This window comes from Scyliorhinus canicula, chromosome 3 (genome assembly GCF_902713615.1).
Source record: "Scyliorhinus canicula chromosome 3, sScyCan1.1, whole genome shotgun sequence".
Classification (NCBI taxonomy): domain Eukaryota; kingdom Metazoa; phylum Chordata; class Chondrichthyes; order Carcharhiniformes; family Scyliorhinidae; genus Scyliorhinus; species Scyliorhinus canicula.
Genome location: NC_052148.1, coordinates 206123711 through 206145617, shown reverse-complemented (window position 1 = coordinate 206145617; position 21907 = coordinate 206123711). Strand labels below are relative to the sequence as shown.

The 21907-nt window shown below is 49.5% G+C and overlaps 1 protein-coding gene across 7 annotated transcripts in view; it reads right to left on the bottom strand.

The window, feature by feature from the left end:
* slc2a9l2 (solute carrier family 2 member 9, like 2) overlaps positions 1 to 21907 on the bottom strand; it is a 630183-nt gene that overhangs the window by 128132 nt on the left and 480144 nt on the right. For all 7 annotated transcript variants that reach the window (XM_038792065.1, XM_038792062.1, XM_038792063.1 and 4 more), the window contains 2 exons: positions 6868 to 6969; positions 3112 to 3187 (listed from right to left, as the gene is read on the bottom strand). In XM_038792065.1, the coding sequence (XP_038647993.1) occupies positions 3112 to 3187; positions 6868 to 6969 (178 nt within the window). The remainder of the gene's footprint in view (positions 1 to 3111; positions 3188 to 6867; positions 6970 to 21907) is intronic.

Genomic DNA, 21907 nt, shown 5'->3' with positions numbered 1-21907 from the left:
CAACCATAGGTTCAAACCAGCACTGACCGACGCCACCTTCAAAAGGTGGAGGCAGGACGGGGGGACACTGACAGTCAGGGACCTATACACGGACGACAGGATCGCAACACTGGACGAACTGACAGAGAAATTTCAGCTAGCTGGGGGGAACGAGCTACGGTACCTGCAGCTCAAAAACTTCCTACGAAAAGAGACAAGGACGTACCCACAACCGCCACGACAGACACTATTGGAAGACCTACTGGACGCAAGTATCCTAGAGAAAGGGAACTGTAGTGACATGTATGACCGACTGGTAGATAGGGACGACACCGTACTGGACGCAACAAGAAGGAAATGGGAGGACGACCTGGGGATGGAGATAGGGTGGGGACTCTGGAGCGAAGCACTGCATAGGGTCAACTCCACCTCCACGTGCGCAAGGCTCAGCCTGATGCAACTAAAAGTGGTACATAGAGCCCACTTAACGAGAAACCGTATGAGTAGGTTCTTCCCGGAGGTGGAGGACAAATGTGAGCGGTGCCAGAGAGGCCCGGCCAACCACGCCCACATGTTCTGGTCTTGCCCCAGACTTGTGGAGTACTGGACAGCCTTCTTCGAGGCTATGTCCAAAGTGGTGGGGGTGAGGTTGGAGCCATGCCCGATAGTGGCGGTCTTCGGGGTTTCAGACCAGCCAGATCTATTCCTGGGGAGGAGGGCGGGCGCCCTTGCCTTTGCCTCCCTGATTGCCCGCCGTAGAATCCTGTTTGGCTGGCGGTCAGCAGCACCACCCAGAGCTGCAGACTGGCTGTCCGACCTCTCGGAATCTCTCCAAATGGAGAAAATCAAATTCGCCATCCGAGGGTCGGACGACGGCTTCCACAGAACGTGGGAGCCATTCATGCAACTGTTCCGGGACCTGTTTGTGGCCAACGTACATGAGGAAGAATAGTCGGGTGGCCAAGAACCAGGGGAAAATGGACGGGAATCGGGGGAAGGTAGCCGGGGGGAGGGGAGGGGGGGGGGGGGGGGGGGGATACGGGCTCGGTATGGGGGTTTGATGGCAAGCCAAGGCCCAAAACCAAACTATAAATAAATGCCTATAAACATGTGCCTCAGCCATATTGGGGAATGTAAAATATGTATGCTGGCTAAAGGGGGCGGCCACAATTATTGTTATGAAGATGCTTACCTGTAAATATTCATGTTAAATTTTTGTGTTTTCCTTTTTTTCCTTTTTTTTTTCTCTCTCTCTAATAACTTGTAATTTGTCATATATAAAATATGAAAACTCAATAAAAAACATTTATTAAAAAAAAGAAAGCCCACCAACGACTCTACTTTCTCAGAAGACTAAGGAAATTTGGCATGTCAGCTACGACCCTCACCAACTTCTACAGATGCGCCATAGAAAGCATTATTTCTGGTTGTATCACAGCTTGGTGTGGAGGCTGCTCTACCGAAGACCGGAGAAAACTACAAAAGGTTGTGAATGTAGCCCAATCCATCATGCAAACCAGCCTCCCATCCATTGACTCTATCTATAATTCCCGCTGCCTCAGAATGGCAGCCAGAATAATTAAGGACCTCGCACCCCGGACATACTCTCTTCCACCTTCTTCCGTCAGGAAAAAGATACCAAAGTTTGAGGTCACGTACCAACCGACTCAAGAACAGCATCTAACCTACTGCCATCAGACTTTTGAATGGACCTACCTTGTATTAAGTTGATCTTTTCTCTACACCTTGCTATAAGTGTAACATTATCGAACCTGGGACCCTCAATGCTTCACAGCTCCAGGGTCCCAGGTTCGATTCCCGGCTGGGTCACTGTCTGTGTGGAGTCTGCACATCCTCCCTGTGTGTGCGTGGGTTTCCTCCGGGTGCTCCGGTTTCCTCCCACAGTCTAAAGATGTGCGGGTTAGGTGGATTGGCCATGCTAAATTGCCCGTAGTGTAAGGTTAATGGGGGGATTGTTGGGTTACGGGTATACGGGTTACGTGGGTTTAAGTAGGGTGATCATTGCTCGGCACAACATCGAGGGCCGAAGGGCCTGTTCTGTGCTGTACTGTTCTATGTTCTATGTTCTATGTTCTATTATATTCTGCAGTCTTTCGTTCCTTCCCTATGTACGGTATGCATTGTCTGTACAGCATGCAAGAAGCAATACTTTTCACTGTATATTAATACATGTGACAATAATAATCAAATCAAATCAAGTTAGCTTGGTCAGTGGGATCTCTATGGATGAGGGCTTATAATTGTGAGCAGAGGCTCATTAAATTTTAATTCATTTTTAAATGTGGTGAGAGCAGAGATGATAATGTCACCCATGGGCGGCATGGGCACACTGGTTAGCACTGTTGCTTCAAAGCGCCAGAGTCCTAGGTTCGATTCAAGGCTTGGGTCACTGTCTGTGCGGAGTCTGCACGTTCTCCCCGTGTCTGCGTGGGTTTCCTCCGGGTGATCCGGTTTCCTCCCACAAGTCCCGAAAGACGTGCTGTTAGGTAATTTTGACATTCTGAATTCTTCCTCTGTGTACTCAAACAGGCACCGAATGTGGTGACCGGGGGATTTTCACAGCAACTTCATTGCAGTGTTAATGTAAGTCTACTTGTGACAATAAAGATTATTATTCTAAAATATTTAAAATAACACTTTATACGTTTATTAAGTATACAGGGTCTCTAGGCTTCTAGATCACTGGAGTTACATTCCAAAAAATGCCCATCTCAAATGATGTGGAAATGTCTGTTCCAAGGACACTTGTGTCACTTTGCTCCACAGAAAGGTTGACACTGGATTCTAAAGTTATGCACCCTGAATTAGCATAGGACTCTCTTGAGTTTACACCCTAATTTCAGGGAAACATCAGTGGAAACCTTCACATGCGGTGCAAACAGCAATTTTTAGTATCTTACATCATTTCTCCAGGGTTTTATTGATTCGCTGCTGGAGATCCCCCATGGCAATTCCAGGAAATATTCTCATTTCTACTTCAGTGCAAAGTGAAAAATCTTCACATCAAAGCAATAATATAACTGCACCCTGTGCAGTGAATGCTCTTAATGATAATCTTTATGCCCGTTAATATTTTAAAAGTTACCTACGTGATGTTACTTTAAACTTTACCTGGGCCAATGCAGAATGCTGCTATTACACCAAGAATGGCGACCACACTTACATAAGGCATCCAAACAACTTTGCTCTGTAGAATAAACATAAAATCCCAAGTTATATAAACACAATGTCAAGAATCCCTGCCACTTGTTGAGACACAAATTTTCTTTAAATCTTCAGAAAACAATTACAGTTCAACATATTACCTCCAAATTGAGAACATTGACACTCAGTAATATTAACACAGGAATTATAACAAGTTTAATGCCGATTATAAGCATACCTTGTCAAGGAAAACAATCTTGATATTTACCACTGAGAGAAGTCAAGGCAGGCTTTACTGGGACTGGTGCTATTGGAGGGTGCAACTGTGAATTAATCAAGCAGTTATACTGTAGAGAGCATCTTTGGGGGAAAGATTACAGTGAGTCCTTATTTCGTTTGATTTATGCAGTTTACAAAATGCAACATATCTCCAATAAACATTTAGAATCAGAAGTCCTTTTTGGATGTTCCAGCAATGGGAGGTAGTTCCTTAGCACACAAGGTTTTAGTACTGCATTACATAAGTTATTGCATTGTTACTTTGAATCAAATCCCATATGTTCTGACAATTATTAAGGATAATGTTTCACCATCCCCTCCATTCATTTTGCAATGGCTTGAACTTTCACTCCCACAAAGGGAGGCAGCACAGGGGGATGCAGAGTTGGGCTGGGCAAAGGGCTGGCCTTGATGATCCAGCACTTTGTCCCAGCTGCAAAACAATAACAGCCATATAAATCACACCCTCTCACATCCCTTCACACTCCACACATCCCAATGCCCCATCCATGCCAACTCATGACTCCCACTCACCTCCATGGCTCCTCAAATCGTCTATGCCAACTTATGACCCCTATCCATCTTCATGGCCCTCTATAGCCCCTATGCCAACTGATGCCCCTCTACCAATCCCAATTTCCTTTTATAGGCTGTATGCCAACCTATGCCCCTTAACCAATTCCCTATTGCCGCTAGGTGCCCTCCATGCAAATATGTGCCCCCACCTACCTCCCGTCGATCTTTACAGCTCCTATGCCAAACTAGTGCCAACCAGTGCCCCCAACCATTATTCATTGTGCTAAAACCATCCATGCCAACTTTCCTGATATCCCCCATAGGCAAACCTCAGGACCCATGCTGAGAGGAAGTAAAATAAAGCTCCAGTGTCTACTAATACATTCACTGTTTAAAAATAAACTCTCATTGACAAAAGCCCATTGACTATATTTAATTTTTTTTCAATTATTTAATCCCATGTAACAACAAACATTGCCCATCAAAGAATTCATAAGCACTTGTAGCTGTCAATCAGACACCCGCTCCCAGTGGCCGTAAAGGTCACGGCAGTCCTGAACCTCAATGCAACCAGATCATTCCAGGGCACAAGCGGGAACTTGTGCGGCATTTCCCAATCTACAGCCCACAAGTGTGTCCATGAGGTCACCGATGCACTGTGTGTCTGGACCTTATGAACTTTTAGCTGGGCCCGGCCCACCAAGATGGCTGGTGCAGGATCTTCCACAATCACTGGGGTGCCCAAGGTCCAGGAACAATAGATGGCATGATGTCGCCTAGCATAGTCCAGGACATCGGGAGTGCTCTTCATTCACAAGAAAGGATTCCATTCCCTGAATGTTCAACTGATGTGCGATCACCCCCTCTGGATCATGCACATGTGTGCATGCTTCCCAGGAAGCATGCATGACAGCTATATCCTGAGACACTTGGAGATCCCCGGCGTCTTCGAGGACCACCCAAGGATAATGGGTTGGCTCTTGGGTGATAAGGGGTACCCCTGGAGGTCCAGCCTGATGATGGAAGTGCGGAGGCCGGAGACCAAGGTTATAGATCCAATATGACAAGGTCCATGCTGCTACCTGCGCTGTCATTGAGCGATGCATGGGACTGCTCTGGTGGCACACAGCAGTACACCCCCCAGAGGGTTTCCTGCTTTGTGGTGATCTGCTGTGCCCTCCACAACCTGGCAGAGCAGCAGGGCAACATTCTGGAGAAGGTGAAGGAGGGACATGCAGCCTCATCTGAGGAGGAGGACAAGGCAGACCAGGAGGGGATGGAGAGTGAGCTCGGGGATGACCCGCAGGAGGAGCCGGAGGATTGAGGACAGGCAGAGGCAAGGGCCCGGCATCCCCGGAGGACCAAGGAGGCCCTTACCCTCGCCTGATTCTCGTAGGATGAGGCCTTGTCCATCAGCTCACCCCTTACCCCCGTGCACAACCCCCCCCTCCCCCTCAACCGCATTCCCTCCTTGCCACCCAATTCCCCTTCCCACCAATCCTTCCTTCCCTCCACCCCCCCCAATGTCTCCTTCTCCCCATTACCCTCCTTCCCACCAAATCCCGCCTCCCCCATTCCTCCACTATATCCCAATCCCTCCAATTCCCTCCAATCCCCACTTCCCCCAAACCCCTTCCCCAAACCCTTCTTTGCTCCAATCCCTCCAGTGCCCCCAATCCTTCCACTTCCCCCTCCCATTTCCCTTCCTCCCCCCATACCACACCCGCTCGCCTCCCCGACTATCCTGTTCCCCCTTCCAAGTGTCTGTGTAACGTCTCCCCAGTGTGATGGGCCCGTGTTGCGGCTCTCAGTGGGCCAATATACAAGGCAAGAGAGTGATCATCACTTGCTGTGAAGTTAGCTCTGGTGCTCCTCAGTTTATGTGAGGGGAGGGGGGAGGCAACAGCGGGTGGTGGTGCAAGCAGGCCCGCTGTGACGATTAAATTAACGTGACAGGCTTCATATGTCAGGCGGCAAATGGAATGCCATGCTCTGGTCCCTCGACAGCAGCGTGAATGTGTTCTACGCCTCACGCGGCATGGGTACGCAAATGGTACAGTTGACACCACTGGCATATCATTAATGGGCCCAATTCGGAATTTTCCGGGTCTTTCATGATGCTCCACCTCCACCAGGAGGAATTACCGATGGCGAGGTTCACTTGTGGTATTTCAATTCAGGACACATGTACTGTGGTTGCTGAGGGAGAGAAAGAGGGGGTACAAAAAGTGGCCAACATCGTTACAGTGTGCTGACAGTTGTGCCGTTGGCAGGGGAACGTCTGCCAGGGCTGGGGGAAGTAGCGACCAGGATGTGGGCCGTGGGGTCGTGGTGGACAGGCACGGGCCATCATTGCCGTAGCCTGCAAGGCTGCCATCCGGCTGCACATGCTGCTGACTGCCCACTGTGAACTTAGTGCCACGGGTCATATGGGTGCATTCCTCGGCCACCCACCTAGGTACCCTCTGGTCCCAGCCGACCCAACAACGGGATGAGTCTGCTTCAGCGCAACCAGTACCATCATTTTGGCAGGATGAGGGCCAGCATGCATTGGAACTGTGCAAGTTCTACGTGGCGCCGGTTCTAGCCCAGTGACGGGACCTGAATCGCTCTGGGACTGGCACCGCTTTTGTCCACTTCGAACACTCGCCATTCAGTACCAGCATCAGTATTTAGTCTCCCAAATGGAGAATTCCGCTGCTCATCATTGATTTGCAACTTTGGCCTTAAGATATTCCACTGAGACACCGTTAAGTGGGGGTTGAGTTTATGCAATCTTAATCTTCTAAAAGATGAGAGCAGAAAGATAAAAGGTGAAATAATTGCCTTCAAAATAGAGGAGAGCAACACTGTATGCATGGGGGGATCTAACAAGAGGATTGTTGAGACAGCCACGATTTGATAAGGGCGATTTTTGAATTTATGTACCTGTAGATGAAGTGAGATGGTGAGTAGCCCAAAGAACAAAGCCATGAAACCAAATCCACTAATGAGAAGGGATCGTCGGCCGAGCCGTTCAATGGTCAAGCTCTGGAAAAGAAAATTAAAATCAAGGTTCAACTTCAATTGTTTCTTAAATACCATGCCTACATGACAGAAATAAGTTATAATTTTTTCACGGATTAATACCTAGACATTGAGAAAAGAAAGTCACAGTTAGAATATATAAGTCACAGAGAAGCAAAGCTAGTGTGCCCTCTGACCCATACATCATTGCCATATGTTAAAGTAGGCAGAAACATATTTGGATTATACATAATAAACTGATCTTAGCTGACAAATATCAATCACATTTACATGGAATTCCTCTGTCTGTTCTTTTAGTTCAGGCGTTACTGCACTTAACATAAACAAGTTCAGATTTGAGGTTGCGAATATAGAATAATCACGAATAATTCCAATAAAGTGCTCAGGAGAAAACTCTTTATCCAGAGAGTAGATGGAATGCCGAATGGTGGTTTGCGATGGATAGAATAAATGCCGAGAAGGGGAAATGTGGTAAGAGCATGAAGGAAAAAGAATAGAAGGGCCTGCTGATTGGCTGTGCTCACTATGGTAGGAAGAGTTTCGCATGGAGCATAAATGCTAGTGTGGACCAGTGGGGCTGAATGGCCTGTTTCAGAGCTAATGCTGTGAAACACCTCAACTAAATTAGTGAGGAGAGGAACATATAGCGAGATAACCAGCTGGATTCTCTGTTCCTGAGACTAAATGTTGACACTGGGGCAGAATTCATGGAGTTCCAGGACAGCAAAACTGGCGCCGCACCTGAACCAATTCAGCGGCCGCTAAGGGGCTAGCACCAGCGCCACATGGAACTCAATCGATTCCAATGGGAAACAGTACAGGATTCACCGGGTCCGTGATTAACACTCAGGAGGCTGACAGGCTGCAGCCGCTTATACACACTTCACTCCCCACACACACACTCATCCCAGCCATAAAGGTGGCACCAAGACGCGGGGTCCCGAGATTGAACGATGCGGAACTGGAGACCCTGTTGGATGCCATGGAGGAGAGGTGGGTGGGAAGGAGGCTGGCAATCACTGCCGTTCGCTGGGCCTGGACGCAGGTGGCAGAAATGGTCAGCACTGTGGGCAACACCGTCCGGACCAGCCAGCAGTGCCAGAAAAAGCTGCACAACCACCTCAGGGCGGCCAGGATGAGTAGCATCAATCCCTGTTGATTTTAATATGGGACAATTCACCGCAGCTAACTGCTTCTTTTCAAAAAGCAGTCAACACGTTTTGTTAAATTGTAAAATGGGAAGAATATAACTTGAAACATTAAGGAATACAAGAAAATACAATGCTTAAAAATGATAAGGGATTAAAAGGCTGGAGTGCCACAGAATAATTAGCAGGAAGCCTCCCTGCCAGTGATCTAAGGTCAAGACAAACTAAGGTCAAGCTTAACATTAAAGCATTATCATGTTAGACATTACGGAAACTAGATGTAGAATCAAATGGACAAAAAAAGTATTGTGTTAAGGAGCAGAAGACAATACTTTAAAATAATGTCATGTAATCACTAAGGCTGGACGATGGGTGGTATATACCCTGAATGGCTCTCAGCCAGGCACTCTCTCTCACTCTCAGCTAGCAGAGTGATCTCGGTCATGGGATGGACTGAAGACGAAAACCGAGCAGAATTGCAAAACAACCGGAAGAAAACCAAAAGGTAAAGAAGAGAGATTGTCAAGGTAGATCTAAAGGTCTAATCAACCGACCAGGAGAATCCAGAAGCAAGATCTTTTTACTTTTCTGTAAAGACAGTGATTTTATCTTTTAAAAGAAAAAATAATAACAAAATAACTTAAAGTTTTAACCTGAAACAGTGGTTATTACAAAGTCTACTTTACTTACTTAGCAATGCAGGACCCAGGATCGATGCTACTAAGTGGGAAGTAGATGAGATCTTCTATGAAGATATGGGTTATGCCAGGGGATAACTTGAAACACTTGTTTGACCCAAGTAGCACCCACCTAAGTCTGCATAGGAGTCAGGGAGTGAGAATCCTTATTCACCATTTAGAATATCTTGACCTTTTTTGGAATAGGGAGAATTCGAAGAATAGTAGTAAGTTTTTTACTTCACCTTGACGGCCAATGGGAGCAGGTGTCCTGCCCCATTACCCCAGTGCCAGGTGTGTCATGATCTGGCAGATATGTTGCACTAACCCCCGGCTCAGCCAGAGTCTTCAATGGCATGCCTGGTGTGGCAGGTCCTCGAATGACAGGCTCTGCCGGTACATGGGCGGCCCCATGTGGCGCCTCCTTTCCACCTCCTCAGCCTGTTGGCAGCCGTCTCTCCATCCTCACCGTCTGCCTCCTGTTCCTCTGGGACACACTCTGCTGTTGCAGTATCCTCTACCTCGAGCAGCGCCAGCTCGTACAGCCGCAGTGCATCCCCCAGGGTTGCAGCGACTAGGAGGAAGGCCACCATTGCTGGTTGAATTCCAATATCCATTTCCTAAAGTGGGTAAGAATCCAACGTGTTAGCATGGTGAGAATACCCATGCACAACCAGGTCCAACAGGCTACACAGTGGCTCCAGTTGGCACTGCAGACCCTGCCCCTGCATTCCCCCTCTCCCCCCCCCCCCCCCCCCCCCCGTAACCCTGGCCCCCTCGGTGCCCAACGTCCTGGCCCTGGCGTCTGACCCTGTTGCCGGTGGCGCCATCGGCTGGCGGGGCCCTTTCCAATGGTACGTTCCGTGCTTCCCATCTGGCTTCCTCCTGTAAGGGCTACTGTGGGCATAGCCCTTTGGCGGACTGCGTGCTGCACTGCCGGCGGATGGCAGCTGGTTGGGAGGGGGTGTGGTATGGCCGATGGTGTGGTACCGTTGTGGGGTCTGGGGTGCAGGGGTGGAGGGTGGGGTGTAGTGGAGTGGAGGATGGGGACTGGAGTGGGGGCACCCATGCGGTGGATGTCACTCTGCAGAACCATGGTGTGTGTTCAGTGAGGTGCGCAGCAAGATGGCTGCCTTCCAGGCTGTGGCAATGGCGGTCCGTGCCTGGACACTGCTACAGTGGTCACCCCAGCCATGCGGCCTGTCCCCTCACTCCCCCCTCTAGCCCGGCCAGTATCAGGACTTGCAGCCCACGGTTGCACCTCTCTGAGTCCTACCTCCTCTCTCTCCCTCATCAGCCACGGCGCTCGTTTCCTGATTTTAAAAAGCACAAGTGATCCTCGCCGTCGGGAATTGCTCCCCGGCGGAGAATCATGGAGGCCCCAGAGAATACCGGGTCAGGCCCGCTAATGATAGCAAACGGCGTTTACTGTACATGTGGAGTGAAACGCATTGATGCCGCTGTCGGGAGTCCAGAGAATCGCGATTTGGCGTGAACCCGGCGCCGGCCACGATTTCGGAGTCAAAACCGATTCCCTGCCCAATGCCTTTCCGATTTTGGCGTCGGCCGACGAAAAATCCTGCCCAACATATTCCCTGCAGTGATTTATTGCGTTACAGCTTGTAGATAAGAAAAGCTTGTGAAAAAAAAAAGCTCAGTACAAGCTGCAGTCATGTTTCAGAATTCTGGAGGCTGTCTGCTCTCTATGTAGAGCAGCCTGACACCTGTCCTCAGTTATTTAGAAATAAAAAGGTCGAATGCAGGAACTATGAACTACAGGTCCAACCCAAATCAGCAACCCATCTTGTTTTTTTTGACAATCAAACTGACTTCCAGCACTTACTCCTTTATACTTACTTCCATTTACTCAAAGGTATGACGGTGGAAACAATGCTGATGATTCATCCATTTTTACTTTGTATTTCTCTGAAAAGAAGGTGGCACATGAGGAGCAGAGAGGCACTGTTGCTCATATTGTTGCAATGCCAGGACATGCTAGTTATGTTTTGCAGTAGAATATTAAATGATGGCGATGAAAAATGAATATGAAATTCATTCATATAATGAGGTATATGCTGTTACTTTTGCACAACACTGGGAACATTATAGGAAAACTATTACTGCTGGTTCAGGAGTCTAAGGCTTAGGGGGCTAGTCTGAAAGTTAGAGAAAGATCTTTCAGGATTGGAAGTGAGAAACCTTTCGATATGCACAGGGTGGTAGATGTTTGGAATTATCTTCTGCAAACAGTAATTGATGCCAGGACAATTAACTGAGAAATAGATAAGGGCAGCACGGCGGCGCTGTGGTTAGCGTTGCTGCCTCACGGCGCTGAGGTCTCAGGTTTGATCACGGCTCTGGGTCACTGTCCGTGTGGAGTTTGCACATTCTCCCCGTTGTGGGTTTCGCCCCCACAACCCAAAAGATGTGCAGAGTAGGTGGATTGGCCACGCTAAATTGCCCCTTAATTGGAAAACTCTAAATTTATCAAAGAAAAACTGAGCGATAGATTTATATTTAACAAACATATTAAGAGATATGGGGCAAAGGCATACAGGATTTTTGAACTTTAATGGGGTCAAGGGTTAAGGTGGTGGGTTTCAGGCAAGAAAGTAGAGTTAAGAACACAATCAGATCAAACATGATTTTATTGAATGTTGGAGCAGGCTCAAGGGCCAAATATCTTGCACCTATTTCTTATGGAAGGTGGGTTTGCAGAACTGTTCGCTGTGAAGTACCTTGGGAAATTTTATTACGTTAAAGGCACAACACAAATAAGTGATGTTAACAGGTGACTCAGCACAATTAATGCAGAGGGTATCTCCATAACTCTCATTGTTCTTCCTATAGTGTTATCAGTCATAGCATTTTAGTCTTCCTTTTGTTACAAGGAAAACTATTGAAAGATTCTGACTATTGATCAAATTATCTTGTCCATGTGCCCTCAAGAATTGACAGATGCAGTGTTCCTGAGTGTTAACAGGTTCATTATTTTTCTAAAATTGTGGAGACATAGCTAGCAACGCAGCAAACATTTGATGACAAATCAGGTTTTCCGAGAGCGTTCTTGTGGTGGACTATACACGAGCGGAAATGTAAACAATGGGAATGAGTCACAAGGCGTAAATTTATGGGAAGGCGCTTCATGGCCTGGATTGTACATGCGCCCGCACACACACACACGCCAATTTAAATAGCTCGCCACATCCATCGGCAGAAGACACACCATGACAGGGCTGTAAAATCTTGGCCCATATCAATGCAGATGCCATAACACAGAGAAGTGCAAACCCGCAGGTAGATAGTGGTTCTCGGAACATAGTTCTTCAAGTTAAAAATCCTGAGTGTCAACATGTGGTTCCTTCATTTTTATGCAGGGCAGTGTTTATTTTACTTGAATAACTGATTACAGTATGGCTATTGTACGACTATGAGTGTGGCATGAAACCATATTCTAAAACGTTCAACTATTAGGGCAAAGATAGAATCAAGTGCTCCAATACATTCAATTTGCTTTGGAACATTTTGGCTATTAGGCAGGTGGTGTCATGAAGATGAGCTATCACTCCTGTAAGATGTGCTGCAGACTGCCTACGCTTGCTGTTCAAAGGGGAATATCCTTTGGTAGCAGCGAGAAATGGTTCATCCGCATTCTTTTGATGAGGGAGAATTCTCACATCCTGCTATAATGGTCCAAAATAGTTTTATATCAACTTCAGTGAATAGCACTTCAACTGGTGCCACTTACTTCAATTAACTGTTGTCTAATGGGGAGAATCAGAGACATGACGGAAGATGAAGTATAAGGGGCGGGATTCTCCCGTACCCAGCGGGGCGGGGGGTCCTGGCGGGATGGAGTGGCGTGAACCATTCCGGCGTCGGGCCGCCCCAAATGTGCGGAATCCACTGCACCTTCAGGGGCTATGCCCGCCCCAAAGTGGTTGGCGCCCCGCTGGTTGGCGGGATAGGGGCCTGGCGCCACGCCAACCGGCACCGAAGGGCCTCCGCCAGCCGGTGCGAGTCGGCGCATGGGCGGGAGCACCAGCGCAGGCTGGCGTCATCCCCGCACATGCACCCAGGGATTCACTTCCGCATCAGCCATCGTGGAGGACTACAGCGGCCGAGGCGGAAGGAATAGAGTGCTCCCACGGCACAGGCCCACCAGCGGATCGGTCGGCCCCAACCACAGGCCAGGACATCGTGGGGGCACCTCCCAGGGCAAGATCCCCCCGCAACCCCCCCAGGAACCCCGGAGCCCGCCCGCGCCACCAGGTCCCGCCGGTAAGGGACCTACTCTGATTTACGCCGGTGGGACTGGCTACAGACGGGCGGGACTTCGTATTCTATGGTAACAGGAGGTGAAAGAACAGGAATAGAAAAGTCTCTGCCATTACCTGAAAGCTTTCAGCAAGTTGCAGGTCTCAACCAAGCAGAGGCATGGTTAAACTAGCACCAAAGATTTACCAGATATCACACCGCATCTGGCCTTGCAGTGAAGCCGAGTAGCGAGCAGGTCAGCACACTGTTATATGCATTGTGTGGCTGTGCAAACGTTAACCCAGTTAGACAATGGATTGACAAAGAAAAAGCTACAATCAATGAAATAATAAAAACTACTTCAGTCTGTGAAACAATATCATTGTCGAGCGAGCTAAATTTAACAAGCTTACCCAATAACAAGAGGAAAGTATTGATACGTTTATCAATCTGTTCAAACTAGTTGAGAACTGTGAATATGGCAGCTTAAAGGATGATACAGAATTGTTGCTGGTGTCCCGGACGAAGCATCGTCTTACCACTTAGAGTTGAGAGATTATTTAACCGTAACTAAGGCAATTCAATTGAGCAGGCAAGCCAAGGTCGGGAAGCAAAATCAATCAGTGATTTGAGGTGACAGGGAGATCCATATCCCAAAAAAGGTATTCTATGTGGGGTTATGGGGGTAGAGCGAGGGAGTGGTCCTAGGCAGAGCACTCTTTTGGAGGATCATGCAGACTTGATAGGTTGAATGGTCTCCTTCTGCACTGTAGGGATTCTGTGGATTCAATGATAAGAACAACCCCAAAACTAAATTTCCACCGCTGTTTACGGGACTACGAAGGCTGAAGACAGTATACCACGTCAATTCTACATCCATTGTGCCTATTTGATGCTTGGGCTGATACCAGTGCTAAAACCCAGCATGGTAGCATAGTGGTTAGCACAGTTGCTTCACAGCTCCAGGGTCCCAGGTTCAATTACCGGTTGGGTCAATGTCTGTGTGGACTCTCCACGTTCTCCCCATGTCTAGGTGGGTTTCCTCCGGGTGCTCCGGTTTCCTCCCACAGTCTAAAGATGTGCGGGTTAGGTGGGTTGACCATGCTAAATTGGCCTTAGTGTCCCAAAAGGTTAAGTGGAGGTTACTGGGTTAAGGGCATAGGGTAGATACGTGGGCTTGAGTAGGGTGCTCTTTGTAAGGGCCGATTCAGACTCGATAGGCCGAATGGCCTCCTTCTAGAACATAGAACATAGAACAGTACAGCACAGAACAGGCCCTTCGGCCCTCGATGTTGTGCCGAGCCATGATCACCCTACTCAAACCCACGTATCCACCCTATACCCGTAACCCAACAACCCCCCCTTAACCTTACTTTTATTAGGACACTACGGGCAATTTAGCATGGCCAATCCACCTAACCCGCACATCTTTGGACTGTGGGAGGAAACCGGAGCACCCGGAGGAAACCCACGCACACAGGGGGAGGACGTGCAGACTCCGCACAGACAGTGACCCAGCTGGGAATCGAACCTGGGACCCTGGAGCTGTGAAGCATTTATGCTAACCACCATGCTACCGTGCTGCCCTAATTCTGCACTGTATTTCCTATGATCTATGATTTACACCCAGAAAAGTTTGTCATCCACTCTTGCCAAAGGTAAAGAAGGACATTGACTCAATGTTGTGACAGAACCAACAAGCTGGTGCTCGGGATGATACCAGTGCTAAAACCCAGCAGATCTATTAGAATGTGTGTAAATCCTGCACAACTGAACAAAGTAGTTGAACACAAAGTTCATCCTATGTTGTCTGTAGAAGATCCTATGTTGTTTGAGAAGCAGACAGCTTCACAGACAGGGAGGAAAACAGATAGGAACAATTCATTTTGATTTACAAGTTAAAAAGTCATTTGATTGACTTAAATTCTTAAGTTATATGAAAGGAAACAGTATTTCACAATTCTTTCAGCAATAAATTCTTTTCTTGAACAATTAAGAAAAACAGCCAGAATCTAAAGTTTAAAATAAAGGATGACTGTTAAGCGTGAAAACTTGCTGACACCAGTAATAAGATGAGACAACTGATTTACCAATAAAGAAAACTATAAGGTGACAAGGTTACACGATAACATACACCATTTTGACGTTAAAACCTTTTAGAACATGGCCAAGCCAGATAAGGATAGAGTCAAAGGGGGTAACCTGAACATGACATTAGCTTGACCCAAAGATGACCCGGTTTGAGACTGAAAGAATCATTAAAAAAGACATAAATCTGAAAGGGTACTGACGAAGACACAGACAAATTTATTATATGTAAACAAAGTGAGTAAGTTCAAAGTAAGGAATGGCAAGCTGGCGGAATGAAGCCGCCATGTGATGCTGAAGGTGCGCAAATTGTTATAAAAACTCTGAAAATTGAGCAGAGCCTCACGCATTCTTCCTCGGTGATGGGACAAGCAGCATCTGAAGACCGAGCTACCCAGAGAAGCGAACAGAAGACCAAAAGTTAAAGAAAAATGATTGACAAGATAGACTTGAAAGTCTTACAACTGGTTGTGGTGAATGAGATTCACACGGTGTTATAAGTTACCAATGTCACTCTGTTCCCATTGTATATACGTACCGATATTGTAAGTGCAGTTGCACTACCTGACCACCAGGGGGAGTAGCTCTGGGAGTACTCGAGAGTTTGTACTGGGCTCCCCCCTTGGCTCCGCCCAGAACTCCTCCCCCTGGAGCTGCTGTATAAAGATCCGTGCCACAGAGCCAGCCAGCCAGTTCATCGAAAGTTCAACGGCGAACAGGCTGGCTCTGTTGTAAGTATATTAAAACCGCTATTCTAATCCTACAAGCACGAGTCCGTAGAATTGATGGTTCCATCAATTTAATATACTTACGAAACAGTCGAAGTAAATCATGGAAGCAGCCCTCAAGCCCGGACGCCTAGAACTCGACCCGCAGGATGCAGAGGCTAAAGAAATTTTCTCCCACTTGCTGAGATGTTTTAAAGCCTACCTGGCAGAAGCCAGCACCGCTGGAACAACGGAGGAACAAAAGCTCAGCCTACTGCACACGAGGGTAAGCCACAGAATCTCCACACAGCTAAACCCGGCCGGTTCTTACACCGCAGCGCTGGCGATATTGGACAAAATGTACGTTATGCCCGTTAACGAGGTTTATGCACGTCACGTGTTTGCGACTCGCCGTCAGCGGCCGACAGAAACACTAGCTGAAGTCGTACGGGAACTTAACAATCTTTCCAATGACTGTAACTACCAGGCCGTTACCGTGGACGAACATAGGGAGCTTGCTGTGCGGGATGTTTTGTAGCGGGCCTCAGATCAAACTATGTGCGCCAAAGGCTGCTGGAAAAGGGGGCCCAAGACTTAGACACTACTGTGGAGGCTGCTACCACACTGGAAGTCTCCTTCCGCAGCCTCACCTCGTATCCCGCGGACCCCACGACCCCATCGTGGGCCCCCGACCAACAACTCCCCCAGGCCTGTGCCGCACAGCCCCCCAGCTACCGCGCTGCCAAAGCCAGTTACTCCGCGGCCCCAGCCAGTCACTCTGCTGCCCAGGCCAGCTACTCAGCTGTCCCAGCCTGCCATTTCTGTGGACAAAGCCAGCACCCGCGGCAGCACTGCCCAGCCCGATCCGCGACCTGCAGCAGCTGCGGGAAGAAAGGCCACTATGCCAGAGTGTGCGTCGCGAAAAGGGCTCCAGTTTCTAACTCCCCAGTAGAGAGAACAAATCGCTCCCAGCATCAGCGGGCCCCCGTGCGATCCATGGGGGCCGCCATCTTGGCAAACCCCCACCATGCGACCGGCCACGTGCGACTCATGGGGGCCGCCATCTTCCTCGCCGCTCACCACGTGCGATCCACGGGCCCCATCTGCATCTCCATGCTCAGATAGCTTATCAGAAGACTACGACTTCCCCGGGCATTCATCACGCGGCCCGCAACTCAGCGCAGCGATCCTGCATCAAGCTCGCCAGAACGTACCGGCATCTACTCGACCGGACGGCCACTCAGAAGACTACGACTTCCCCGGGCACCCATCACGTGGCCCGCAACTGAACGCGGTCACCCTAGATCAATCCCGCCCCAAGCACCTACAAAGTTCGATGGCGGAGGTCCAGATCAACGGGTACAGCACGCCATGCCTCTTTGACTCTGGGAGCACCGAGAGCTTCATACACCCAGAACTGGTAAGACGCTGTTCGCTTCCTATTTTTCCTGTGAGCCAAACTATCGCCCTCGCTTCGGGCTCCCACACAGTCCAAATCCAAGGACGCACCGTCGCTACACTCACAATTCGAGGCGCTAGTTATTCGAAATTTAAACTTTATGTCCTGCCCGACCTCTGCGCGCCACTCTTATTAGGCCTGGATTTCCAGTGCAACCTCAAGAGCCTCACCCTCAGCTTCGGCGGGCTCCTGCCCCCACTCACTATCTGCAGCCTAGCCACGCTGCGCATCTCCCCCCCTCCTCTCTTCGCCAATCTCACTCCAGATTGCAAACCAGTAGCTACCCACAGCAGGCGATACAGCCTACAGGATAGGGTCTTTATCCGATCGGAGGTCCGACGGCTGCTCAGTGAGGGGATCATAGAGGCCAGTAATAGTCCCTGGAGAGCTCAGGTGGTGGCCGTCAAGACCGGGGAAAAATTTTGCGTGGTCGTCGACTATAGTCAGACCATAAATCGCTTTACGCTCCTAGACGCGTATCCCCTCCTCAGAATTGCAGACATGGTTAATCAGATCGCCCAATATCGGCTATTTTCCACGGTGGATCTGAAATCTGCATACCGCCAGCTCCCAATCCGCCCGGAGGACCGCCACTACACGGCGTTCGAGGCCGATGGCCGGCTCTTCCATTTCCTCCGGGTTCCCTTCGGCGTCACTAATGGGGTTTCGGTGTTCCAACGAGCAATGGACCGAATGGTAGACCAGTACGGGCTGCGGGCCACGTTTCCGTATCTGGACAATGTTACCATCTGCGGCTATAACCAGCAGGACCACGACGCCAACCTCCACCGTTTTCTCCAGATGGCACAGAAATTAAACCTCACTTATAACAAGGAGAAATGCGTTTTCCGCACAAACAGACTGGCCATCCTCGGCTACGTCGTGGAGAACGGAGTCCTGGGCCCAGACCCGGACCGTCTTAGAACTCCCCCTCCCTCATTGCCCCAAGGCCCTCAAACGGTGCTTGGGGTTCTTTTCATACTACGCCCAGTGGGTCCCTCAATATGCGGACAAAGCCCGCCCACTCTTTAAGGCCACACGATTTCCCATGTCAGCGCCAGGCCTTCAGCTGCATCAAGGAGGACATCGCCAAAGCAGCCATGCGGGCGGTGGATGAATCCACTCCCTTTCAGGTTGAGAGCGACACCTCAGAGGTAGCTCTAGCAGCCACTTTAAATCAGGCAGGAAGGCCTGTTGCATTTTTCTCCCGGACCCTATCCGCTTCAGAACTCCGACACTCCTCAGTCGAGAAGGAAGCACAAGCCATCGTGGAGACTGTTCGTCACTGGAGGCACTACCTCGCAGGTAGGAGGTTCACCCTCATCACCGACCAATGATCGGTTGCCTTTATGTTTGACAACTCGCAAAGGGGCAAAATAAAAAACGATAAAATCCTTCAGTGGAGGATCGAACTCTCCACCTATAGTTACGATATTAAATATCGACCGGGGAAGCTCAACGAGCCCTCGGATGCCCTATCCCACGGGACATGCGCCGGCGCGCAGATCAGCCGTCTGAAAGCCATCCACGATGACCTCTGCCATCCAGGGGTCACCCGGCTCGCCCACTACATCAGAGCCCGAAACCTGTCTTTCTCCAACGAGGAGGTAAAAGCGGTCACCAGGGACTGCCCGATCTGTGCAGAGTGCAAACCGCACTTCTATAGACCAGACAGGGCCCACCTGGTCAAGGCTTCTAGGCCCTTTGAACGCCTTGCGATCGATTTCAAAGGGCCACTCCCCTCCACTAACAAGAACATTTATTTCCTCAACATCATAGACGAGTTCTCCCGATTCCCTTTTGCCATTCCGTGCCCCGACATGACCTCCCACACAGTCATTAGGGCCCTGCATAGTGTCTTCACCCTGTTTGGGTTCCCCAGCTACGTGCACAGCGACCGGGGTTCGTCCTTTATGAGCGACGAGCTGCGTCAGTACCTGCTCGACAAGGGCATCGCCTTGAGCAGGACTACCAGCTACAACCCCAGGGGCAATGGACAGGTGGAGAGGGAGAACGCGACTGACCCTCCGGTCTAGAAAACTCCAAGTCTCCCAATGGCAAGAAGTCCTCCCAGACGCACTCCACGCAATTAGATCCCTCCTCTGTACAGCGACCAATCAAACCCCTCACGAGCGGCTCTTCATTTTTTCTAGGGGCACTACCACGGGGGTCTCACTTCCGGCGTGGCTCAGGACACCAGGCCCGGTTCTCCTGAGGAAGCACGTCAGGGCGCACAAAACCGATCCCCTTGTTGAAAAGGTGCGCCTCCTCCATTCCAACCCACAGTACGCATTTGTGGATTTCCCGGACGGTCGCCAGGACACAGTATCCCTTCGGGACCTGGCACCCGCTGGATCCAGCCCCCCCCACCCCCACTGAAGAACCCTTTACCTCGTTCCCTGTGCTGCCGCCCCCTCTCGCCCCCGATCCCGCAAACTACCCCCACCTGTTCCACGCGCAAGCACTAGCCCGCCCCCAGCGCCCCCAGCCGCTGGTCGAGCCAGAGGTGCATGAAGTTCGGATGAGACACGCCCTGGAGTCAACCATCGTACCCCAGCTCTCAACACCCACCCTGCCACCACAAGAGGCTGCAACCCCGGTGCTCCGCAGATCGAAACGAACAATTCATCCACCGGACAGACTTACTCTGTGAGCCACCACCCCCGCCGGAGTTGATTTTTTTCATAGGGGGTGAATGTGGCGAATGAGATTCACACGGTGTTATAAGTTACCAATGTCACTCTGTTCCCATTGTATATATGTACCGATATTGTAAGTGCAGTTGCACTACCTGACCACCAGGGGGAGTAGCTCTGGGAGTACTCGAGAGTTTATACTGGGCTCCCCCCTTGGCTCTGCCCAGAACTCCTCCCCCTGGAGCTGCTGTATAAAGATCCGTGCCACAGAGCCAGCCAGCCAGTTCATCGAAAGTTCAACGGCGAACAGGCTGGCTCTGTTGTATATTAAAACTGCTATTCTAATCCTACAAGCACGAGTCCGTAGAATTGATGGTTCCATCACTGGTCCGAACAAGACAAGATCTTTTTTTACCTTTCTGTAAAAGTAGTTTTTATCTTTTATCTTTTAACTTGAAAATAAAGTTGAGTTTAAATTGATAACCTGAAAGAGTGGTTATTATTATTATTAGAAAGTTTACTTTACTCTACTTAGCAAACCGGACCCGTGTATAAGCTACTGAGTGGTAAGTAGATAAAATTCTTCTTTGAAGATGTGGGTTATGCCAGGGGATAACTTGAAACACTAGTTTGACCCGAATAGCACCCACCTAAGCCTGCATAGGAGACAGGGAGTGAGAATCCTTGTTAACCATTTAGAATATCTTGACCCTTTTTTGCTATAGGGGGAATTCTAAGAATGGTGAAATTAAATTAAATGAAAATCACTTATTGTCACAAGTAGGCTTCAAATGAAGTTACTGCGAAAGCCCCTAGTCGCCACATTCCAGCACCTGTTCGGGAAGGCTGGTATGGGAATTGAACAGTGCTGCTGGCCTGCCTTGGTCTGCTATAAAAGCCAGCGATTTAGCCCTGTGCTAAACCAGCCCCATGTAGTGGTGAGGTTTCAACTTCAGTTGTCACTTGGAGGATTGCTGGAGGCAGGAATCTATTAAGTCGCAGTCAGATGACATGCTTCTGGACTCAATCATGCTCTAGTTGCTGAAACTCCAAAGGCTGCATGGTGAAGTCTGCCTTATGTGCGAGATAATATTTCCATCACTGCAATGCAATGAGGTCAACATAATAAGGGTATTGGCCACCATGGAACCTTGGTGCAGGACATGCACTCCATGGTACAGGGACTTGATGTGATCCATCAGTGCCAATGCCAGAGGCTGGTAGGGCTTCTCAAGCTCATTTAAGCTGCCCTTCCATCCCAAGCAGGTAAGCAGGCTGGGGCCCTCAGGCACCTATAGGGAAGGGCTCAGCTGGGGCAAGCATCCATCCAGGCGACTCCCGGAGTGTTCTGCCCATCCAAATCCCCTCTTCTTATGGATTTTTAGCCCCAGCTTCAGGTCCACATGCCGTGGGGGAGGGAGTGGCCTGCTACACAGCAGGACAATGGACGCAGGCCGGCGCCCTCTAGGTCTCGGCTGTCCAAATGACAATCGCCGAGGTCACCACAGCCAACAGGGTGCGTCAGACAGCAGGCTGCTTGCAATTCCACTATGGATGTTGGGTATGCACCAAGACATAGCAGCATAGTTAGATAGGTTAAGTTGCACAGCACGGGCATGGTTGTTAAGCATTTGCATACAATGTTCCGCTCCATAAATAAACTCTCACTAATTGCAGCCTTTCTATGGCTCTTTGATCTGATGAGCTGTATTCCCGACCTGAAAACTTGAGACACGATTCGGCAGACTTAAGTTAAAGCTCGTTGAACGGTGCATTTAGCCGGGTGTTTGCACTGAGAAATATCTCACTATTCACCGGCACTTGCTGTTTTTTTTTGATCAGGGTGCCATGTTGACTAGCTGCCCTGATTCACCCCCCCCCCCCCCCCCACCCCACCTCTGTTTGTGACAGTGGGCTCCCAGGGACGCTCCTCACCCCCCCCCCCCCCCCCCACCTGACAAGGGCCCAC